Source organism: Mugil cephalus, chromosome 19, assembly GCF_022458985.1.
Source record: "Mugil cephalus isolate CIBA_MC_2020 chromosome 19, CIBA_Mcephalus_1.1, whole genome shotgun sequence".
NCBI classification, from domain to species: Eukaryota; Metazoa; Chordata; class Actinopteri; order Mugiliformes; family Mugilidae; genus Mugil; species Mugil cephalus.
Genome location: NC_061788.1, coordinates 7,159,001 through 7,180,950, shown reverse-complemented (window position 1 = coordinate 7,180,950; position 21,950 = coordinate 7,159,001). Strand labels below are relative to the sequence as shown.

The following is a 21,950-nucleotide window of genomic DNA, read 5'->3' as shown; positions in this document are numbered from 1 at the left end:
ATTTTAAAAGGTAAACACCTCCTGAATCTATACGTCTGTCTGCCTCGGTGCTTGGTTGTGTAATCTGAGCTGACCTGGTCAAGAAACCAGTCGGGCCGGCTGCCCGAACCGTCGATGCGCAGCCTCATTTTCCTCAGCGGGGCAATGTCATCGATCTCCATGTTGAAAGTGTCCTCCTGACCGCGCTCAAACCTGTCGTTCACCCCCCATAAAACAGCAGCGTTTACAACCGTGTGCGTCATTAAATCCAGCCCGTGCTTTACGTGTGAGATCAGTCAGATACCTGTCCTCGTTCTTCTGCAGCGGCATCTCCTCCGTGCTGCCGTTGGCCCCGAACACAGACATGAAGATCATCGTGTCTGTTCCGGCGTTCTGAACGTCTCCTGTCACCACCGTCACCTCGTAAATGACCTGCCAACGGAAAGATTAGACATCAATGCAGCCATCTCGAAAGATTGGTATTAGTTTTGAATCTAGCATGGGGCTAATGTTTAGCTTTAAGCACAAGGTTGGTCCATAAAAAAGTATTTGGTACAAAAACAGTACAATACTATGTCTTGAGATCAAATACATAATCTAATATAATGGTGTCAAACACTTTCTCACAAGAATTTATGAATGAATCTACTGTGACTGAATCAATCTGTACCACAAACTTGTGCATGAGGCTTTATATTTAGATTTGATTCTATTGTTATAGCGAAATGGAAACATTACCAACTTACGTCAGCTTGTCCACATTTAACCCTTGGCCACATTGTAACAACACGGTTGATCTTTTTTTTGTGTACTAGACAATAAAATGCTTTACTTCTCATTTTGTACCCATTTTCTAACCGTTGCTTGTCATTCAATTGGTAAGATATGCATATTTGCTCATGTGTGAAATATCTAAGCTGTGGCTTTTATACCTGAGACATAGCGCTTTTAGAACAGATGACTATCGCTCAGTATTTATATTGTATGAATCTGTACGATCGTGTGAACATTTTAGTAATGATATGTCAAAATACTCAGTTAATGTAATTGTACTTCTGGGTGCGGAAGTCAAAGGGTTAAATACCTTCTGAGAGATAGAAATGGCTTCTGCGTCCAGCACATTGAATACTCTAGCAGTTAACCCGTCTCCTCGATCTTTGGCCAGCCAGCACTTGCAAGCAAAGATATATTTGACCCCTTTGGTTGGCACAGCAACAGCGAGCTCATCAACCAGCCAGCAGCTCTCCGGAGTGGCCCCATCATGACCGAGCTGCAGGGAAGGAGAGAAACAATCTCTTCAGGCGACGTGGGTGTATTTTTCTCCGTGTGTGTGTGTGTCTGTGCGTGTGTGGATGCATGAAAGTGCACGATTCTGAGTGCAACTTTAAAAGCTTCACCCCTCACTCACCTCAACCTTTTTGATCTCCCCCACATCCGAACCGTGAGACTCAAAGCTCTCCAGAGAGCCGGCCTTGAAGCCATTCTTCTCGTCCGGCAGGTCCAGCCACAGCCTCTCTGTCTGGGTGTGATTGGCGCCGACGATGATCACGTAAGCCCTGCTGGTGGTGCCCGCATCACGGTCCAGTCCAGTGGAAAGGGTAACGTGGTACGGTATGGCTGCAGAGGAAAGGAAATGATTTATTATTTATATTCATCTGAGCATGAGACTATGTAATCTATATAACACGGAGAAGTGAATTAATAATTCTCACTTGGGAGCTCATCTTCTTCCTCCTCATCCTTTTTCTTCTTGTTCTTTTTGTTCATGTTATTGTCGACGCTCTCCAGCATCAAGGCAGAGTTCTTTTTACTGTTTATGCTTTCTCTAACTCCTTCATAACCCTGGAAGAACACAATCAGTCTTGTGGATATTGTTTGCAAGGTTGGGCTGTCAGTACAATACATACTCATTAACTTCAGTTACTCTGGCAACAATACACAAAATAAAGCAATGAGACTATTGTAGTTAAAGGGGGAAGCCATCCAAACTACAAATAGCATATACAGTAGGTAGAGATGGCATGGAAGAGTATTAGGGTCACTCATGACAAAAAAAAAAGTTGAGGGAGATTTTTTTTCATCATGCGCTTTGAGAAAAATATTGAAATTTCGAGAATAGACGCACTGTGGTTCGGTAAGTCGCAAACACAAACACTGCTCATGGCGGCAACGCGCACAGCTCATCCATCCTACCAAAGACCTCACATTCACCATGAGTACAGATGCCAGTTTAAAGCTCTACTTTCTACTTTTGACTTTTTTCTCGAAATGTTGACTTTTTTCTTGAAATTTCAGCTTTTTTTGTCAAAGTGCATGATGAAAAAAAAAAATCTACCTCCTATATATTTCATATATTACAGGTTCAGGTTAAAATCTCCAAATAATTGCAAAAAAAAACATCCATTTACTTTCACTCAAAACCTCAAAAAGTCAGGTAGATGCTAGCAGGTTCATTTTGGTGGCACTTTAATTCTTGCTTGCTTTCCAATGTAAAGAGGTCTTATAACTTTTATTCTTCTTCATATATATATATATATATGTGTGTGTGTGTGTGTGTGTGAATATATATATATATATATATATGATGAATTTCAGTCTTAGGCACTCCCTTTAAAACATTTTGTAGATCTTTCAGTGCACGGTAACACTGATAGTAACGTAGTAAGTAGGTTCACCATTGTGTTCCAGACTAAACTTCTATTTATGAGATGGATTGTAAAGAAATGTGTGAAAAGATTCATTCATTTTTTCAATACTTGACTTACTTATGGTTTATAGTTATGTTTTTAGTTTTTGAGTATAATACATTTTTTATCTCCAAATAAATTGTATTTTTTTTTATATTGTACATGATTAAGGGCATTTCGTGTCACTTCTTTCAGGGCCATTCGTGTTACCTTGACATAAAAGACTCTCTCAATGCGTCTGTCCTCCCTCTTCCTGGAGAGCCAACGTTCACATAAGAAGAGGAAGACCTCCTCTGTATCGATGTCAAGCACCTCCACCTGGTCCAAGTACCAGTCGGCACTCACCAGACTGTTGTCATGGCGGATTTTTATTTTGAAAACCTGACCCAGGTCGACCGCCTCTATGGTGAACTTATCCACCTGGAAGAAAAAAAGAGATGTCTCGTAAAAAATAGTTTTTCTCAATAATGGAGATGAAAGGTCACAAAACGCATTATTTCTCACCGCCCCTCGTTCAAACTTGTTGCTATTTGTCTCCGACTTGCTCAGTTTCCTCTCCCCAGTGTCCCCCTGGTCACCGTAAATTGTGAGGAAGACGTTGGCGTCGGTGCCGGCTCCGTACACGTCACCCGTCATCACTGACACTTTGTATGTATGAACTGCAGTGGGGAGATTGATCACAGACAGAGCGCAAATGGAATTGGTTTGCGGCAAGAAAACTATTTTCCATCTATGTTTAATGCTACTGTCATAACACAGACTCTGGACATGGCCACTGCTTTCCACATTAATGTCCAGAAAGGCAGAAAACGGAAGCAAACTAAAAGGAGGCAAATATTTCAAATATTACGGCTGTGTGAACATACTTTCTAGGGCGTCCTCCACCTCCACTTCCGTCACTTTCAGACTTCCATCGCGTGAAAGTTTCTCAGTGATGATGTCAGAGGGAACCAGCTCTCTCACGGTTTCTCCGTCGTCCTCGGACTTGGCGAGCCAGCACTCACAGGGGAAGATGACGGTCTCTGAACCCTGCAAAGGGGAAGACTATTTAAATCTTCTAATTCAATCTGGGAGTTTGTGACTCAGAGGCGAATCGGGTTTGTCTGAGCCCTCACTCAAGTTTGTGGCATCCACAAGTGCTGACAGTGCTCTCATCTGTCTGTGAGGAGAACATCTCCACCTACTGACCAAAAATAGAATTGTTTGGTTACCAGAGGAGGTGAGTGAGATCCAGGTGAATACAAATTTGGTCCTTGATATCAAGTGTTAGGACTGTTTTAAGAATTAATTTACTGAGATACATATGTGTGATCAGTTTGTGGGGTTTCTGAGATGACACAGTTTTCATGTTATGGTGACATCTGGCATTTTGGATGCACCAGTAACAGAATTGCATAATAATATAGAGTTAAGACAACTCTATATTTTTTTCCCCATTCGTTTTAGTGGAGAAGAAGAACAGGAGATTTAGGAGAATGTTTAAACAATCAAATTTCTTAAGAAAAATAAATGCAATTTGGGCACAATTCGTGTTCTGTCCACTTCACCTGCTGATGCAGAGGAGAAAACAGGGATAGCAGTAATTTTCGCAGAAAAAATTGCAGTCTCTGTAACGTCCACACTTCCTGTCAAGCTGCTGGCCAGATTGGACCCTCTGGTGGGCCTCCTTTGGCCCACGGGCCGTATGTTTGCAACCCGTATTCTACTTCAATGCAATTTACATTTGAATATCGTACTGTAACTCTAACAGTTTCAGTTACTTACATGTTAAGACTTTTCATGTGGTCACCTTACAAAATGCATTGGGATATATTTCAGTACCTTTAAAAATACACCGCTCCCCATAAAGTTAGAATCATTTGATTTTTTTTATTTTGCTTTTTATTTCTATTTATACACATCTGTTAGGTTTGGAAGAGATGGGTCAGACAAGTTATCTATCTATCAGGAATAAGTCACTCCACCTTGGCTTATGCACATTACAATGCACATACACTACTTGCACATAAGGTGTCAGTCTCTGAATTGTGTCTTTAACTTGAAATAATATATTTTTTGTTTCATAAACGGTACCTTTCCCTTCCTGAGCAGACGTCGGATCTCCACCCTGTCCAGATGCCAGCCTGGGTTCACGCCACGGTTGTCGTGGCCGATACGGATCTTCTCAATCACATCCCCCACATCTTCCAGCTGCGCAGAAAGTGGAAAGCGTTGCACTCATTATTTCTTTCCTCCGCTGCAGATGCAGAAACATAATTTTGACTTCACAGCATTTCTTTACCTCCACAATAAACATGTCCTCAGCTCCTCTCTCGAAGTACATTCTCCTTTCCCTCGCGTTGACGCACAGGCTCTTCTGCGTGGTGCACACGGCATCTCTCCCGTACAGGACGATGAAGACATCCGCATCTGTGCCGGCTCCAAACACGTCACTCGTGAAGATTTTAATCTCATAAGGTACATCTGTAGAAGATGTAGGCAAATCCCATTCATTTTGATCACATGTATGAAATATAAAAATAATAAAATAAGTAAAATGTAGTAACTCTGTGAATTACATGGTGTGTAAAACTCTGTCTGAAGAGGATTAGGGAAAAGATCCCTGACGATGGCTCCGTCATCCTCGCCCTTATCCAGCCAACGGCCGCAGGGGAAGCGGAGTTTCTGTCCCAGGGACTGGGCATCGATCTCCACCCAGTCAAGGAACCAACCCGCCGAGCCTCCTCCTGAAAGAGCAGCGACCACATGTGTGGGCGTATTCTGTACAGTGATCATAAACAGCACGGCCACACGCTTAACGTCTTAATGTACCACGGTTGTCGTGTCCAATACGCAGCTTCTTCAAGGGTCCGATGTCCACAGCTTCCACAGTGAACTCATCAATCATGCCCCGCTCGAACTTGTTCTTATGGTTCTTTGAAGCCTTCAGGTTAATTATCCCTTAGATGCACAGGACACACAGTTTAATTATTTAAAGAGACATGCAGATAAACATAACAAAGTATATAAATGTCTCACCTGTGTCATCCTTGGTGCCATACAGGGTCATGAAGACATTAGCATCTGTTCCTCCATACTTCTTGTCACCTGTTTTTATCCTCACTGTGTATGTTGTTGACATGGCTACAATGAGAGAAACGAATACCATAGTGAGATAAACAATTTTACTTTTTAATGATACCTCACTGCAACCTTGTGAGCCATAATGCTTTTTCACACCTTTCTGTTCCAGACCAAGAGTAGCCTCGGAGTCTTCTTCGTCATCATCCCCCTTCCTCATGAAGGCCTCGTCCACGGGGACCAGCTCCCTGGCAAGCTGCCCATCGTCTTCATCGACAGCCAGCCAGCGTTTACAGGGAAAAAAGTACCTGAAACAACACAATACATGCCACATGAATATGACTGTTAAATGATCCTGTCACCAAATCCAAGCCTGAATATTTCAAAGTACCATTTCACGCCACACAGTGGAGCTCTACAAACATCTTATGAGCACAGGCTCACACAGGAGGATGCTGTTTTGTGGAGACACTCAACAAAGTGTAAATGTCTACCAATTAACGTAGGATTTGCAAGTAACGTAAAAATAATTAAATGTGCAGAGATGACGGATCCTCGCGCTCACGTTCCTGACTTACGTGGTGTCATCTTTGTTGTCCACGATCTCCACTCTGTCCAGAAACCACCCAGCGCTGGCCTGGGTATTGTCATGTCGGATCCTAAGCTTCTTCAGGACCCCCAGGTCGACCGCCGTTATGTCGAAAACATCTTCCTGAGTCACACACACATAAAGGACCAAGAAATGTAACGGGTTAGCGGTCCATGAGGACCTCATTACTTATTTATTTGTTCTCCATTTAACCCGCGAGGCTCTTGGGATCCTGCAGCTGTTTGACAAGAGACTTAGTGAGGAAAACGGTATCAGAGATAACCATCTTGACAGTGTAACCAGACTGAAACAACTCATTATGATGAAGAAAAACGACTGGAGAGAATCGGAGGAAGCGGCATGTTTGTTTTATCAGGGTGGAAGAGAAATATTTTGACCCTCTACATCATGACATGAAGTGTAACTGGAATGCTGTATCTTATGTGTTGATTTACACAAAAGACAAAGTGTAAAAATTCCAACTACCACATAATCCCTTTAAAGAGGGAACTAGTTTTTGGCTGAATGCAGTGGTTTCCTGGAGTTGTGTAGCCACAGTTAAGAAGCAGAGACGCTACTTTTTCGGCAAAAAATAAAACAAAACAAAGATCAATATTAATTTTGTGGTTTTTGAAAGTATTAAACTAACAGGATTAGGGCGGTATGACCAAAAATGTATATCATGGTGTTTTTCAAAATTCTGACAGTATCACGTATATCACGGTATTTTTTTCATGCATAATAACGTGTTCACAGCATTTTTAACTGGTTGAGAGAGGAATTAATCCAGTAGAATGACTAAGGATGGATTATTTTACTGTAATATTGTAGAATAATCCCACACTTTATATACTATACATATTTAAACTGATATGTCTGTAATGTCAGTAGCAGCGCGACCGGCTACCGTAATAACTGTAGTCTGTGCGCAACATTTCTCATCTCATTCATAAAGCTAAAATTGGAGACAGCTTTAGCCAGGGGACAGGTCATCTAATACGGGCACTGTTCCCAGAAAAAAAAAACTCAAACAACAGACAAGACACCTTTTTATTTGGCACTAGTCTTCTCGTTCTACTGCTTCTTTTTTTTCTGACCTTTCTATCTTCACCACGCCTCACAGTGACACAGTCGCACCATGCGTGTTTAGAAGAGCTACATTAAAAATGGTCCGATCTGAAACAGTGTCTCGTGGCACAACGTTCCCAACGCTGTGCAATCAAAGAAATCAAAATTCATACCATAATGCTTCTCTTTAAACTCTTGGAAAGAACTAATGTGCAGCATTCTCAAAATGCTACACAGAAATGTTTGAATTAGCAGTTACCAGACTCAGCTCGGAGTTCAACTTACCCGGCCCTTTTCAAATTTGTTAAGGTTGTTGGACTTTCTGAGATGCCGTTCCCCGGTGTCGCCCATCTCCCCGTAGATGTTGATGTACACTTTGGCGTCCGTCCCCGCCCCCCACATCGTCCCAGTGAACACGTGGACTTCATATGAGTTAACTGGAAGGACACAGTGCAAAATACAGAGGCATAATAATGAAGCACATGATGCCATTTGAATTTATTTCATATTATTTCCAAATGTCACAACTGAAATGTCAACGCATTACACTCATGCTCTGCTTACTATCCAGGTCTTCATTGTCCTCGGTCAGCAGCTCGACCACAATCTGCCCGTCCTCTTCATCCCTGGCCAGCCAGCGGCTGCAAGGGAAATGGAAAGTCTCCACGACTTCCTGCATCTCCTCAACTATCTCCACCTCCTCCTCTTCTTCTTTCTTCTTCTTTTTCTTGTCCTTCTTCTTGTCTTTTTTGACCGGCTCCTCTTTCCTCACCTCAACCTGCACCATGGCCATTGTCAGCCGCTTGATGTCCACCGTCTCCAGGAACCAGCCGTCTCCGATCCCCTTCCCGTCGTGGTAAATGCGTAACTTATAGATCTTGCCGACGTCGAGAGCCTCGATCTGGGATGAAGGAGGGAGGGAGGGAGGAGGCAGCGGTCAAACCAGAAACTTTATCGTCTGGCAGAAGTTGGCGTAACACACGGGTTAATACGGACCTTGAAGATCTCAGTGGTGCCGCGTTCAAAGTTGTTGGAGCGACTTTTTAAAGCGAGGACTTCGGTTTTTCCTTCGTCTCCATAGATCTGGCAGAAGACGTTGGCATTTGTTCCACCCGCTCGCACGTCACCCGTGACAACTGTCACTTCATAATTGATCACTGTTATAGAGAAGGTATGACAGCATTATGACAAGAGCTGAGACTAAGTAGGGAACTATGTTTGAAAAAACAGGCTGTGACTCTGCAGGACTTTCTATGTCTTCGTCATTTACATTGTTCTATGTCCAGGATCTCGCTGGGATAGATCTCCACCTCCACTTTCCCGTCGGCCTCGTCCTTGCAGAGCCAGCGGTCGCTCGGGAACATGTACTGCTTCCCGTGAACTGGCACAGAGATCTGCACACTGTCCAGAAACCATCCAGCCCGCAGGCCCTCATTGGTGTGGCCGATCAGAAAGCGGTTGATCTGCGAGCGCAGATGAAACGCAATTTACGAAAGAGGAATAAATGCAGAAGCACACACGTGCGCTAAGTACTCGCCTGCCCGATGTCAAAGGTGTCGATGGTGAAGATGTCGGTGCGCGCCGTCTCAAAGTAGTTCCTGAGGTCGTTGTCAGAGACTGCCAGTATCATCTTGTTAGTGTCCGCCTTCTCCCCATACAGCTTGACGAACACCTTGGAGTCTGAGCTGGCCCCGTTCACGCTACCTGTTTTGATAGCTACGTGGTAGCTAACATCTAAGGAGGAGTGAAAGAGGAGTGAGGAGGTGCTTCGGTGTTACTTATTTGCGCCCACGAAAATCTCTCAGTTTAAACGCACTCACTGAAGAGACGCAGGCCGTCTCCGGCTGGAACTAACTCACGGACGATCTGCCCATCGTCCTCGTTACGGTCCAACCACCTGAAGACATAAAAACACATGATATGGAGCAAAATGTTATTCTGTATCAGCAAAAACAGTAAAAACAGAATGAGATCTGCTCCTTAAACAACACCAAACTTTAAATTTTTCGATTTAATAATCATACTGAAATAAACAAGGTTTTCAAATATAAAATTCATATTTTTCACCCCTGTAAAGTATCTGGATTAATATCTGCCTCCAAATAAAACTATTAAACAAAACTGAGCAGTACAAAACAAAACAATGCAGCTCCCTTTTTCCCATTGTTCCAGCATAGGAAGCTAGCAGACCTTTCAAATTAACAAGACAGACAGTCAGACAGACAGACAGACAGACAGGAAGAGCCTCTTTCCAGACCTAACACTGTGCCTCAGCCTTGTGGTTTGGCTCCAGTTACAGAGGGAGAGAACTGGGTGGCTGCATGCATTTAGTGTCCATTTGTAATGGCAAACTCATCCATCAGCTGCCTAACGACTTAAACACAGGCCACTGGAGACCTGGGGAACGTAAGTGCAGCCAATTCACATTGCTTAAGAAGTTTTTACAGCACTTGGGGCAATTTTGCAGATCTGGCACAGGGTTCAGACGGGTTTCAGAGTAAAGATATTACGTAAATTGACAATTAAAAATTATACATCACTTCTGAACACAGAAAATTATTGCTTTGTTCTTGCAGAGAATCAATCAATATAAAGCTACATCATGAATTGTGAATAAGGACTGGGTACTCACAATGTTTCACGCTTTCACACATTTAAAACGGGCACTTTAAGGCATGTGTAACAGTTGGCTTGCCTGTCACAGGGGAACTCAGTGGCCATAGACTCTGGCTGACCCTCCTCCCTGACCAGCACCTTATCAAGGAACCAACCACAGCCTCCACCGCGGCCATCGTGACCCACACGGACCCTGTGCACCCGGCCCAGGGTCACACACTCAATGAGAAACTCATCATGCTAGGAGGGAACAGAGACAACCAAGTGAAAATCTTTGCATTTATTTTCCCGAATAATTTGTATTTGCGACTGAATCACGCGCTCACGTTTCCCGATTCAAATTTGTTGACGTTGTTTTTGCTCGTGATCATGAGTCGCTCCCCCGTGTCTCCCAGGTCGCCGAAGACATTGAGGAAGACGGTGGCGTCGGTGCCGCTGCCGCTGACGTTGCCAGTGCAGATGGTGACGCGATACTTTATCACTGAAGGAGGAACAAGTGTATAAGCACTGTAAACTGAGTGTTATCATGGTGGTAGAATATCCATGCTGCAAATGTCTGTGTGCCTTCACTGCGTTCCTTACAGGGCAAGGGGTCGTCAATGAGTGCTCCCGTTGCTGGTAGCTCTCTGACGATCTCGTTGTCATCTTCGTTGATGTCCAGCCAGCGGCCACATTCGAAAGAATATTTCTCCATGGTCAGCGTCTTGAGCAAAGTGACCTGTGGAAAGTCACAGCCTCAACTGTCACCACACACATAGAGACATATTGCAGCAAAGACACAAAAACACCTTTCCCAAGAAATGTTTGCAGCTTCGCATGCAGTTTGTGAGCTTCAGTGCTAACTATAGCATGCTAACACCCTCCCAATATGACTTGTATCTACACCAAACAGGCATAACATTATGACCACCTTCCTAATACTGTGTAGGTTGTCGTTGTGACTCGTCAGAGAATGGATATGGGTCTTCTGAGGGCCCTGTTATGTCTGGTAACAGGATGTTATTGGTGGGTTACCTATGGGTTGAGGGGAGGGGCCTCTGTGGATCATCCCACAGATACTTGATCAGTTTGGGATCTAGTGAATTTAGAGGCCAGTGTTTTTTTTCGTGCTTTTTGAGTTGTTCCTAAACAGTTTAGGTTTGTGTGCCTGTCATTGCTGGGGGGTGGGGGTTCCAGGTCTGGTCTTGGTGGCTAGTACATGTCTAAGTAACATCCGTATGAATGCCAGGTCTAACGTTGTCCAGCAGAACACTGAATTATCACAAGATGGTAAATGTTATTCATTTCCGTCCTAATATTGTGCCTGATCGGTGTAAGTTTTACCCTGTTTACACTACTAATGATGGTAATTAGGACTGGGAATCATCCTCCAGACACCAAGAACATTAAAGGAACACCTCTAAACATTGTTGAATGATTTCTGTCCAGTCCAAATTGGTCAACTGATTACCAAGCACTGCATGGCCCTGAATAGCAGCATGATTTACTCATAGTGTCAGCTGTAAGATTAAACTCTAACTCAACGTCTTCCCCCAGTGCCCTGATGTGACACTGTGCAACAGCATTAACAGCTTACACTGACAAATCAGACAGACAGTAACAAGTTTCACCTTTGCCAAATGCCAGCCAGCGAAAGGATGTCTCTTCTCGTGCCAGATCCGCAGTTTCTGCAGCCTTCCTATATCGGGCATTTCAATCTGCAGGGATCCCAAAAATGTACACAAAAAGGATGTCATACATAGCGTCACAACCTAGCAACAGAAGAATTTGTCATGCGCTCGTCATAGCGTACGACCACAGACTTACCACAAACTTATCAATCTGGCCCTGTTCAAAACTGTCTGAGTTGTTTTCCAGTTTGATCTCATCAGACTTGCCCTTCTCTCCATAGATCTGCAGAAAAACCTGGGCATCTGTGCCTGCCCCCTTCAAATCTGATGTCCAAATCCACAGGGACCATGGGTACTCTTGAGGTTGGAAAAGAGTAGGCGTGACACTCAGGTATTTTTAGTTAGTCATATAGTTTGATAAAATTTCATAGAATGTGTGCTAGTGGTTAAATTAACCCACTTTTCAGTTTCTTCTGTCTGAGAGAGACCATCTCATAAAGCTCCCTCTCAATCAGTCCGTCGCCCTCGTCCTCATCAAGCCACATCCCGCATGGAAACGTCTGCTCAATGCCAGTGAACGGACAGTATATCACCACCTGGGAGAGAAATGGACGCTTGTTAGATGAATGTCGCCTCGCAACTCATTCTGCAATGAGTTAAAAAAAAAAAACACACACAGTACCTTTTCACAGTACCATCCAGCACCGACGGCACCGTTGTCGTGCCCGATGGTGACTCTGCTCAGCGGGCTGATCAGCTCGCAGATCTCCACGTTGAAAATGTCAATGAGACCGCGCTCGAACGCACCGCCCTCCAGGAAAACTTTGCCACTGTTCTTTAAACCCTTGGAGCCGTGCATGACCATGTGGATCTTAGAGTTGGTCCCTGCGCCTCTCACATTTCCAGTCATCACTTGCACATTGTACACAATTCCTGAGTAGATGCAGGAAAACATATGAAATGTTACCATTCACATATTCATTTGTGGGTTGTACAGCATGCTGAAAATACTTGTGGCTTGTTTCGTCTCACCCATTGGCTGCATGGAGCCAACCAACACATCTCTCTGTATTTTCCCATCATCCTCATCCATGGCAAACCAGCGATTAACTGGGAATTCATACATTTCCTTGTTCCCCATGTCATCTATTACCACCTGTGGAGAAACGTCACGCACGATCATGATAAGGCATGACTGCACATCTGGAAAGGTTAGATAAGGATGTGTTGGTTGTGCTGGCCTTGTCTAGAAACCATCCAGCTGACGACCCCCTGTTGTTGTGGCCGATGGTGATTTTCTTCAGCCTGCCCAGGTTGGGAGCCTCTATTGTAAACTTGTCCTCTGACCCGCGTTCAAAGTTGTCTTTGTCACTGTCCAGCCTCCTCTCTCCTTTCATAATAAACACAACAGTTTAGGAATGTGGATCACGCATTTAAAAAAACACAGTGAGGACGTTTCTCCAGTCGTTTTTGAGAGAATTTGGCTTAATGCAACAGATGTAGACACAGCCAATATCTTTTTAATGAGCAGTTCATATATATTTACCCTACCTGTGTCACCATTCTCTCCAAAGATATTTAGAAAGACGTCGGCATCAGTTCCACTTCCCTTCATGTCAGCTGTGAACACGCTCACTATATATTTATTCACTGCAAAACATAAAACATGAAACAAATACTGCAGGAGAAGTAATTAGTCAGCACTAAGCAACCATAATTAGATCAGACGTTAGAAAGGTTCTTTGCCAGTCTACAGTGAGACAGAATACAGGTTAAATATTCATTACATTGTGTGTTTTGTTGCGGTGATGTTGATCTGATCGCTCCCTAACACCACAGCGACCTCTCGTCTTTACCCGAGCCTCGGTCTTGCGGCGCTCTGCTTGACTGACTGCAGGCGCTGGCACGTTAGATCACATTGCAACACATGGGCTGGTTTACCTGAGGATTACACCCTAACGGAATTCAATTACAACCTGAAAGGGTAGGAAGATCTGTCGGGTATCAAAACGTGTTGTATAGATCTGATCATGGTTCTAACAGTGTCAACTTTAAAAAAAAAAAAAATAAAATAACATATAATAACAACAAAAAAGTGTTAATTTGTGCTGGCTTTACTTCAAAATATATTTTTCTGCTTTACAGAGGGAATGCTGTGACGTCACAGCAAGCGAAGTCTCCATGGTTACGGCCACTGAGTGGCAAAAAGTGACGGTTGAGCATGGAGATATCTCCGACTGCCAAAGTAAAGAGAAGTAAATCGATCGCTGCTTTAGGAAGAAGCAACTGGAATATATCCACAGAAACCTGGTAGTGACATTTTGTGTCAGGTAAAATTAATTTATGCTGTATTTTTTTTTTACCTTAAGTTACTTAAGTTAAGTTCTGGAGGGCTGTCAGACATGTTTGTTGATGTTGTTTTGACGTAGTTATGAGAGACAGTACTTAACTATTTAAGTTCCAACAATAAATAACAAAAAAACGGAATACCTGCGATGAACGTCCGGTCGGATGCTACAGTTTTGTTTGGCTAACGTTACTTCTCAGTAAAGCTCTTAGCGTTAGCATCTTTTATTTAGCTACATTTATCACAACTGAAATGGCCTAAAATAACTCAAACTAACAGAAACCGAGGCCAGTCCGCTTTTCCAACTCCATGCTAGTTCGTATGGATCATTGTCGAGTTCTATTGTACTTAATTTGATCCACATTTCTTCCCGGTCTCGCTGTATTTACTGCTACATCTCGCCATGCTTTTGCCACTCAGGGGGGTGTGGCCTCAGGCGGAAGTGACGTCAATTCATACCCTTTATTCCTTCAGCTATCAGAATGAGCTGGACAGGATTTACAGTTTTCACCAGGGAAGTAATTCTTGTATTCAGCTTTAATTCCAAATTGAGAAGACAGTAAGACAGTATTAGTGCAAGAGCTCAGTCTGATTAGCTGAGAGCTGTCACGGCATGTTGGCTTTTGTACATGTTAATACTACTGTCTGAAATTTTTAATCCCTATGTTTACCCTGAAATGTGGAGGAGGTTTTTGGAACTTTAATCACTTGTTACTTTGTCGTAGCCTTTTAAACCCTTAGAGTCTGCTCGGTATTACATGTTTGCCCCAGAGTGACCTACATTTTGGGACATCCATGGGGTTCAGGCTTCCCAGCAGGTCCCTAACAATCAGGTTGTCACCCTCCTCCCGACTGAGCCAGTTGTTGCAGGCGAAATAGAAGCGCAGATGGGGTCGGTTCATGTCGGTCACCACCACCCTGTCCAAGAACCAGCTGGCGCTCATCCCCGTGTTGTCGTGCTCGATCCTGGGGAAATCAGCAGAGAGCTTGACATGAATTCACCCCCGCGGATAATCACGAATGAGCTTGTCACATCAGATGCACAAATACATTTGTTTTGTTTTTAAGTTTGCTTGGGTTTCTTTGAGCTTTACATCTTTACAGCTTCAGTCATAACATTATGACCACCTTCCTAATAGTGTCTAGGTCTCAAAAACAGTTCTGATGGTGTCTGGTAACAGATTGTTGTTAGTGGTGGTCTTTCGGTTAATGGGTCTCTGTGATCACCCCTCATAATTTGATCAGTTTGGGATCTAGTTAATTTGGAGACCAGGTCAACACCTTGTGCTGTTCTTTGTGTTTTTTAGAGTTGCTCTAATTGTGTGTGTGCCTGTATCAGGCTGCATCCAGTTAGGGATGCCACTGTAATTTAATCTTATTTCATTTTATCTTTCTTTTTACTTGTGGTTCTCAAGTGTGTTTTTTATGTGCAGCTAAGCTACTATAACAAAGCAATTTTCCTGGTCGATGATTAAAGTCTATCTAAGTCTATGGAGTGGGGGGTGCCTGTTCTGTTCTAGGTGGGTTGTACATGTCTAAGTTAAAATATTTGCTTTTAAAAGAGCTTTGAGTTATATCAGATAGATTGGTGGAGCAAGATTATTATAAACAGATATCAATTTTAATCATGTATATATTTTTTTTTAAATGCTGCACAACTTTTAGTACTAATTATTCACAAAGATTAAGATCAATTAAGATTGATGTGTTGTTTTCGATGGTCAAAGAATAGCTGGGAACAGCTGTTGAGTTTGCATGTCAACGGGTCCAATAGATGACAGCTGAGAAAACTCTGTCCCCTGAAATTCTGGCAGCGCTTGGACCGCTTTGTAAAAAATGACACTGTGGAAAAAGCAACACGCAGCATCTTGCTTCTGCTGAGTTCTTAACTTCTAAGCCATATTGCAGCATCTCCACTTATAGCAACGTATGCCTTTAAAATGTTTGCTGTTGCCTCATTTCACTGGCGAAATCTTTTGGCTGATGTAACTCTGCCTTCTCTAGAGGAAGTCTGCAACTCGGTGCCACAGATGGGGCTTAACCTTCTGTCACTGGATGAAATCCTTTGATGCAGGGTGGTGGGGGGGGGGGGGGGGGGGGGGGGGGGGGAGGAGAAATGTTCCTATGGGATGCTCTGTGTGAGCTGCTGTTATCCAGCGTGAGGCTTACTTAACCACGGGCCGTGATGTTGTCAGTGACCTGTAGCTGTGCATTTAAGGTATTTGATACACTACTGTAATCAACAAGAGAGTATTCCAAGCATGTCGTATACTGTGTACTTATACATAAGTCATCACAGATCACAGTAGAGGCTTCTTAAATTTGCTGTACGTTACCTCAGCTTCTTTAGAGGCCCTACATTTTGTGTTTTGATACGGAAAACATCAGTTTTATTCTTCTCAAATGCAGTCCGGCTTCTGTAAATTGAGGAAAAAAATATCAGATTATGTGCGAAAGGTACATTGAATATATTTCTCTAGTTAAGGTAAACGCATAACCAATCAACTGAAGTCTGAACTGAACATCTCCTGACTGATCCAGCTTCGATGACCCCAGTGTTCTTGTGGCAGTTGTATAATCTGTACCCTCATCTCTCCCTTATTCTCCTCCTCCTCATATACATCCACCCCTAACAGAGTTGAACCGGGCTGAACTGAGCACATCAGACCCCCTCTGCCAAAGACAGCGAATCAGACACCCTCCTTTCCATTAACAGAGAACACCTGCCTTTGTGTCTGACCCACATCTCCATCTGTTCTTCCTATCCCCCGTAATGTTCAAACCGCAGACAATGAATGCCGAGGCTCGTATAATTAAAGTGCACAGTGTCATATGCTGCGGTAAAGTGCCAAGAATGAAATGCAGTCCAGCGCACATGATCGCATGCCCTCGTTCCCCCGTGCTGAATCACCTGCAGGAGAGACATTGATTATGCAAAAAAAGCAAACCCACTGCAAACTTTGGAATTCATGCAATTTGGACGTGTTTTAATTACACTGAATTTCCAAAGAGTTGCATTTTCATTCTGCCTCGATTGTTCAGTCGGGCAAATGTGCTTGGAGACGTAGCAAAGCTCCCTTACCTGTATCGTGTTCTGTAGTTTTAGGCGCTCATTACACAATACAGGCAGGACCTAATGTATATTGGAGTAAGGCGAAACTCCTAACTATGCTTATTATATGACATCAACGTCTGAATATGGTGTTTTATCAGCTGGGCAATGCTACAGTCACATAGATACTGAATACAAGTCATGTTGATTCATTAGAGTGGGTGAGTGAGACCACCACAAGGTGTGGGTGACATAGTCCAGAGTGGCTGACAATAAGTCGGTATATCTTATACACTGCACAGGTAACCCTATCTGTCAATCAATGTGTGCAAAGATAAAGGCAGCCTGCTGCTGATAAGATCCCCTGAGAGTCATTTGATCATGCGCAGAAATGACATCGTGGTCTTCTTTCATTTGTGTCTAAATGGAAGAGAAGACCGGCCATGTCACATAGTTCCTCCTTACTCCAGATATTCTGTGTCCGACTCTTTATGCAGCTGTATATAAGAGAAATTCCTCCTTCAAAACCAAACCTTTTTTTTTTTTATAAAGACGCTCTGTTTTTACCCAATGCCAAGGAAGTTGATCATTTTAATGGGTCAAGGAGATACCTGGTGTTCAAATAGATTTGGGCTCTACAGGCGTCAGGTTGACGTTGAAAAGGAATTTTCTCTCATACAGCTTTATATCCACAATACAACCCAACACAAGGACAGAACCATCACTGTCCTTTTGCAGATTAATTCGAAAATACCTCTTTTCTGTGCTGAAGGATCAAAGAAGAATAGAGAGCATTATAAGTTAACAAATGAAACGGTGCTAAACTAACACAGCTTTATGATTACATCTCTTGATACAATAACAAAGGACACACCAAGCCGACGGTTGGCTGCTTGCCAGTGTCGAGCAGTCGGAGAGCAAGTGTGGCACTAGTTTTGTCCCATACCGTTAAAAGGGCCAAAACAGGACCCCTGTTAGCAGGTTTTTTATCTAATCTGAGCATCGAAACACAGTGATCTACAATAAACAAGCAGCTGACTAGCTGATAACGTGATTCAGGAGTGGTTGGCTCTATACAATCTTCCTAGTCACTACATACTGGAACATTATTTTTTTTCACATAAGCAAATCATTTATGTGCAAGCTGTTTATAGACCCCTTAACGTATTGTAAACAATATGATGGTTTTTGAGGGGCGGGGCTTAACTGGAGGCCAAACATCTTAAACACTATACCCTGTAAATGGCAGTATGCATATTTTAATGGACACAAATGGATGAGGGAAATGCATCCAACAAAGACAATTACACACAATTACAAACAGTAAGTGGAACCACTGTGGAGGGTAAAGTAGTAAATGCAACTTCTGCTTGGACACCGCTGAAACATGCAAGTAATGTTGCGTTAGCTCATGGTTAGCATTAGCATTAACGTGTAACAAGAATCCAATAAATAAGCAATAACTTAACTTAGCTTCCCTCTGTTTTGCCTCCAGTTAACATGGTGACGTGGGCCATGAATTGGTCTATTGGTTGTAGTCTTGCGTTGTGTTCAAGTGCAACTTTTGGTTCTCAACATACGCTACATGATGTGACGTTGACCTTTGCTGCTGGTCGTTGTTGTTATGTTGGTTTGGTGTGTCCGTATCGTTAAAGACAACATATTTATATTTGAATAAGTCCTATAACATGAAAAATATGAATAACCTGGACCGTTTCAGACTCACTTGCTCGCCAGGTGAACCTTGGGTGTGACACCAAAGTCTCCGTAAAGAGTAACAAAAATATTAGCGTCTGTCCCGGCTCCTTTTACGTCCCCAGTGACCGTGACTACCTCATACACTGTGGAAGAAAAAAAAATGAAGCGAAGGGAGATTAGAAAGACAATCTCATCAGAGACGCGTTTGAAGGATATACAACTCAGACGAAAGGACAAACTCAAAGTTACATGCTCAGATAGTGTCCAGTAATCTATAAACATTAGAGTGCATTATGTTTCCTGCTGCGTGGTTGCCAGGGAATTCAATGCGGCGAATCTGCAGTGAATCCATGTCGGTCCCGATGCACCAGCCAAACCTTTATCACATTTCACAAATGTGTCTTCTGACTGAGGCACAGAATGGATGAGAGGGTAAATGGGATGAAACGTCAGCCGGTTGTAATATCTATTTCACTTTGTGTCATTTTAGATGTTGTCATGTTACCAGAGGATAAATCCTAATGACAGTGGTGATCACCTGACACCTGACTTTTCTTCTTTCACCTGCATGAGTTTAACCTTGTGGCTTGGTAGCAAATCTGGCAAAACATTATTTACTTTTCATTTAGAGTTAATTTCAGTTTCAGTTTGTCTAAGGTTGTTTTGTTTAAATTTGACGTATCTCATGTTTTAGATCATTCAACCTTACATAAACACAGACGGAGGAGCACGATTTTAAAAGTCACACTGTTTGTTTGAGCTACAGCCACAACATTAAATCTTCAGAGGGAGATTAGTCAGCGCCGGCTGGTTGCCAGTGACTCAGTAACAGCTTAGCCTATACAATGGTAACTCTATAGTCTGGCCTGCATGTGAATGTAAACTCCTCTGCCCAGAGATTATGTAACACTGTGAATTTGAAAGTATGCAACTTTGAGTCAAACTCTACTGAACATTTTAAAAAGAGACTTTTGTGTCTGGCTGCCCTTTGCCAGACTTTGTTCCCTGTGTATCAACATATGAATGTCCATCGTTGCGTGTTAACAGCACAACAGATTTGCAGATTTACTTCTTTAGGAGTGCGTATAAGAACAGGGAATAAAGGACGAACCCTGCAAAAGACAAATGCACAAAAGTAAAAAGCTGTATGCATCCAGGAGAGGTGGATAGGAAGCAAAGAGGCCTGAAAAGGAGCATTTTGACTAAAGTCAATCCAGCAAGGACACGAATACCTAATTAACAGTGAGTCAAGCTTTTAAAGCTAGATTAAAGAGAAAGGGAGACACCTGATAAAATCAGCTAGACAGCGGCCTGGTAAAACTGAGCCTTGATAAAATCCTTGCTGTGTCAGAGGCCTGACTGTGAGGCCAGAGAGGCAACAAAGACGTGTGCACAGATGGGAATCACTGTCACTAAGGCTAAACAAACAACACTCACTGGTGCTGTATGGAAAACTACGCCCAAAGTTTGCTTTTTAAATCCTTCTGCTGTCGAATTTGGTGCACAGTAACATTAGTAAAGGGCACACATGGTATCTTCCATTTAACCAAGACCACAATCTCGTCGCTGTCTTGACTTAAATATGGAACAACTAGTCACTGCATTTGAATAAGTCTTCAGTACTTAAGACATATGTTCTAAACTTCAGTTAAAGGGACACATATTGTTTATTTCAGGGGGTTTTAAATACAAAATGCATCTAAGAGCTCCAGTAATAAAATATGATATAATGTAATGCATGATTTTTTAGACAGGGCTGAGAATAAAACTCTATTTAAGACAAAATGTAACTGTGTAGGCCCTGTTTGAGAGCCTCCGATCTGCTTCAGGAAAGCTCCTCTGGCTCCCAGCCCTGCCTCTGACCACGATGGTGCTCCCAGCCCCTGGGACTGGGACGGCACCCAGCACCTGTCTACCCCCGAGCCTCTGTTTGGCTCCATTCATGTGGAACATAACTGAGCTTACACCCAGAACAATCACAGAGGGAATCCCCATGGCACTCCTGCTCATAGCTCAGGGGGAACCTGGAGGACACCTGTTTTGAAGTTTTCATAACTTGGTGCTCGCCCAGCAGGTATATTGTACATATGTTGAATGTCACTGAGCTGAGATTTACCTTTCTTTTTGTAGTATTCGTCTTCATATCCATCAGAAGAGTCTGTGTGGTAGTTGAGCAGCTCGCTCTGGTAAATTGCTGCATAGTCCAACTGTTTGTTTTTGGATTTTTTACCCTTTTTCTTTTTATCATCATCACTGTCTGCAGATCCCTTCTTCCCCTTCTTCTTTTTCTTTTTCTTTGAGTCCTCCTCCTCCTCCTGCTCCTCAATTAAAGGCTCCTCATCGTCGTCGTCGTGAGATTTTTTCTTCTTCTTGCCGTCTTTCGACTTTTTATCCTTCGACCCCATCTCCTCCCGTGCCTCTGGGTTCTCTGCAGAGGATTTCTTCTTCTTTTTCTTCTTCTCCTCCTTGACGCCCTCAGTCACTTCCTCTTTGAGCTTCCCTGATTTCTCCTTTTTGGGGTTAGGGTCATTATTGTTCTGCTCACCCTGGCCATCTTTTCTCTCAATCACAGCACCAGCATCATCAACTGGTTTCTTTTTCTTCTTTTTCTCTTTTACCTTCTCGCCCTCCTTTTTAGTCCTCTCGCTTTCTGGAGCGTCCTGATTCTCTGGGCTCTCCGCGCTCTTGTGTTTCCTGCGACTCTTCTCGCTTTTTGTGGTGTCCCCATGGGTCACACCATCGCGCCTCTCCTTTAACTTTGGCTCAGTTTCCTCCACTTCGTCATCGACCTCTTCGGTTTCTTCAGAAGCTGTGGACTTTTTCTGTTTCGACGGCATCTTTTATTCATCCACTTCCCTGGCCTTTAGTTTCGTAAGTGCTGCCTTGAGTTTCTAATGGTGTAAGACAATTCATTTGACCCCTGGCTGCAGAGAGTTTCTTGGATCGTGGGGTTCGGTGCAGCCCGGGTGTGAGCCACTTCAAATGGGCTGACTCAGGAGGCGCAGAGGGAGCCCGGACGTCTAGTACCTGGGCAGTATATGGCCATACAACTCACGCACAAACTACTCATGAAAAATTACTGTCACCTCAGCACTCACGTGACCAGCAGGAGAAAGCCCTGTGAAAAAGGAGCCTTGCACAGAGAACTTATCCTCTTTCTGCCACGGCACCCTCCATTATTCATGGTGTCAGGATCGCTTTACGGGCCGGGGCCGTCTCGCTTTTACCTGCGGCCACTCGAACA

General features: G+C 43.3%; 1 protein-coding gene across 1 annotated transcript in view; it reads right to left on the bottom strand.

The window, feature by feature from the left end:
• The window catches only part of loxhd1a (lipoxygenase homology PLAT domains 1a), a 29,694-nt gene extending 8,037 nt beyond the window's left edge, over window positions 1–21,657 (bottom strand). Inside the window, exons 1-36 of the mRNA XM_047569181.1 lie at window positions 20,823–21,657; window positions 18,735–18,849; window positions 17,763–17,774; window positions 16,293–16,373; window positions 14,738–14,922; window positions 13,161–13,259; window positions 12,851–12,999; window positions 12,642–12,765; window positions 12,292–12,542; window positions 12,070–12,205; window positions 11,806–11,966; window positions 11,610–11,696; window positions 10,582–10,717; window positions 10,326–10,480; window positions 10,079–10,239; window positions 9,204–9,280; window positions 8,921–9,117; window positions 8,654–8,846; window positions 8,380–8,540; window positions 7,948–8,284; window positions 7,669–7,820; window positions 6,305–6,438; window positions 5,886–6,034; window positions 5,685–5,789; window positions 5,478–5,606; window positions 5,225–5,392; window positions 4,948–5,129; window positions 4,740–4,856; window positions 3,533–3,695; window positions 3,171–3,325; window positions 2,877–3,086; window positions 1,692–1,821; window positions 1,388–1,596; window positions 1,064–1,249; window positions 284–411; window positions 75–192 (exon numbers count right to left, since the gene is read on the bottom strand). Of these exons, the coding sequence (XP_047425137.1) occupies window positions 75–192; window positions 284–411; window positions 1,064–1,249; window positions 1,388–1,596; window positions 1,692–1,821; window positions 2,877–3,086; window positions 3,171–3,325; window positions 3,533–3,695; window positions 4,740–4,856; window positions 4,948–5,129; window positions 5,225–5,392; window positions 5,478–5,606; window positions 5,685–5,789; window positions 5,886–6,034; window positions 6,305–6,438; window positions 7,669–7,820; window positions 7,948–8,284; window positions 8,380–8,540; window positions 8,654–8,846; window positions 8,921–9,117; window positions 9,204–9,280; window positions 10,079–10,239; window positions 10,326–10,480; window positions 10,582–10,717; window positions 11,610–11,696; window positions 11,806–11,966; window positions 12,070–12,205; window positions 12,292–12,542; window positions 12,642–12,765; window positions 12,851–12,999; window positions 13,161–13,259; window positions 14,738–14,922; window positions 16,293–16,373; window positions 17,763–17,774; window positions 18,735–18,849; window positions 20,823–21,543 (5,973 nt within the window). The 5' untranslated portion in view covers window positions 21,544–21,657. The remainder of the gene's footprint in view (window positions 1–74; window positions 193–283; window positions 412–1,063; window positions 1,250–1,387; window positions 1,597–1,691; window positions 1,822–2,876; window positions 3,087–3,170; window positions 3,326–3,532; window positions 3,696–4,739; window positions 4,857–4,947; window positions 5,130–5,224; window positions 5,393–5,477; window positions 5,607–5,684; window positions 5,790–5,885; window positions 6,035–6,304; window positions 6,439–7,668; window positions 7,821–7,947; window positions 8,285–8,379; window positions 8,541–8,653; window positions 8,847–8,920; window positions 9,118–9,203; window positions 9,281–10,078; window positions 10,240–10,325; window positions 10,481–10,581; window positions 10,718–11,609; window positions 11,697–11,805; window positions 11,967–12,069; window positions 12,206–12,291; window positions 12,543–12,641; window positions 12,766–12,850; window positions 13,000–13,160; window positions 13,260–14,737; window positions 14,923–16,292; window positions 16,374–17,762; window positions 17,775–18,734; window positions 18,850–20,822) is intronic.
• Window positions 21,658–21,950: the final 293 nt, after the last annotated feature.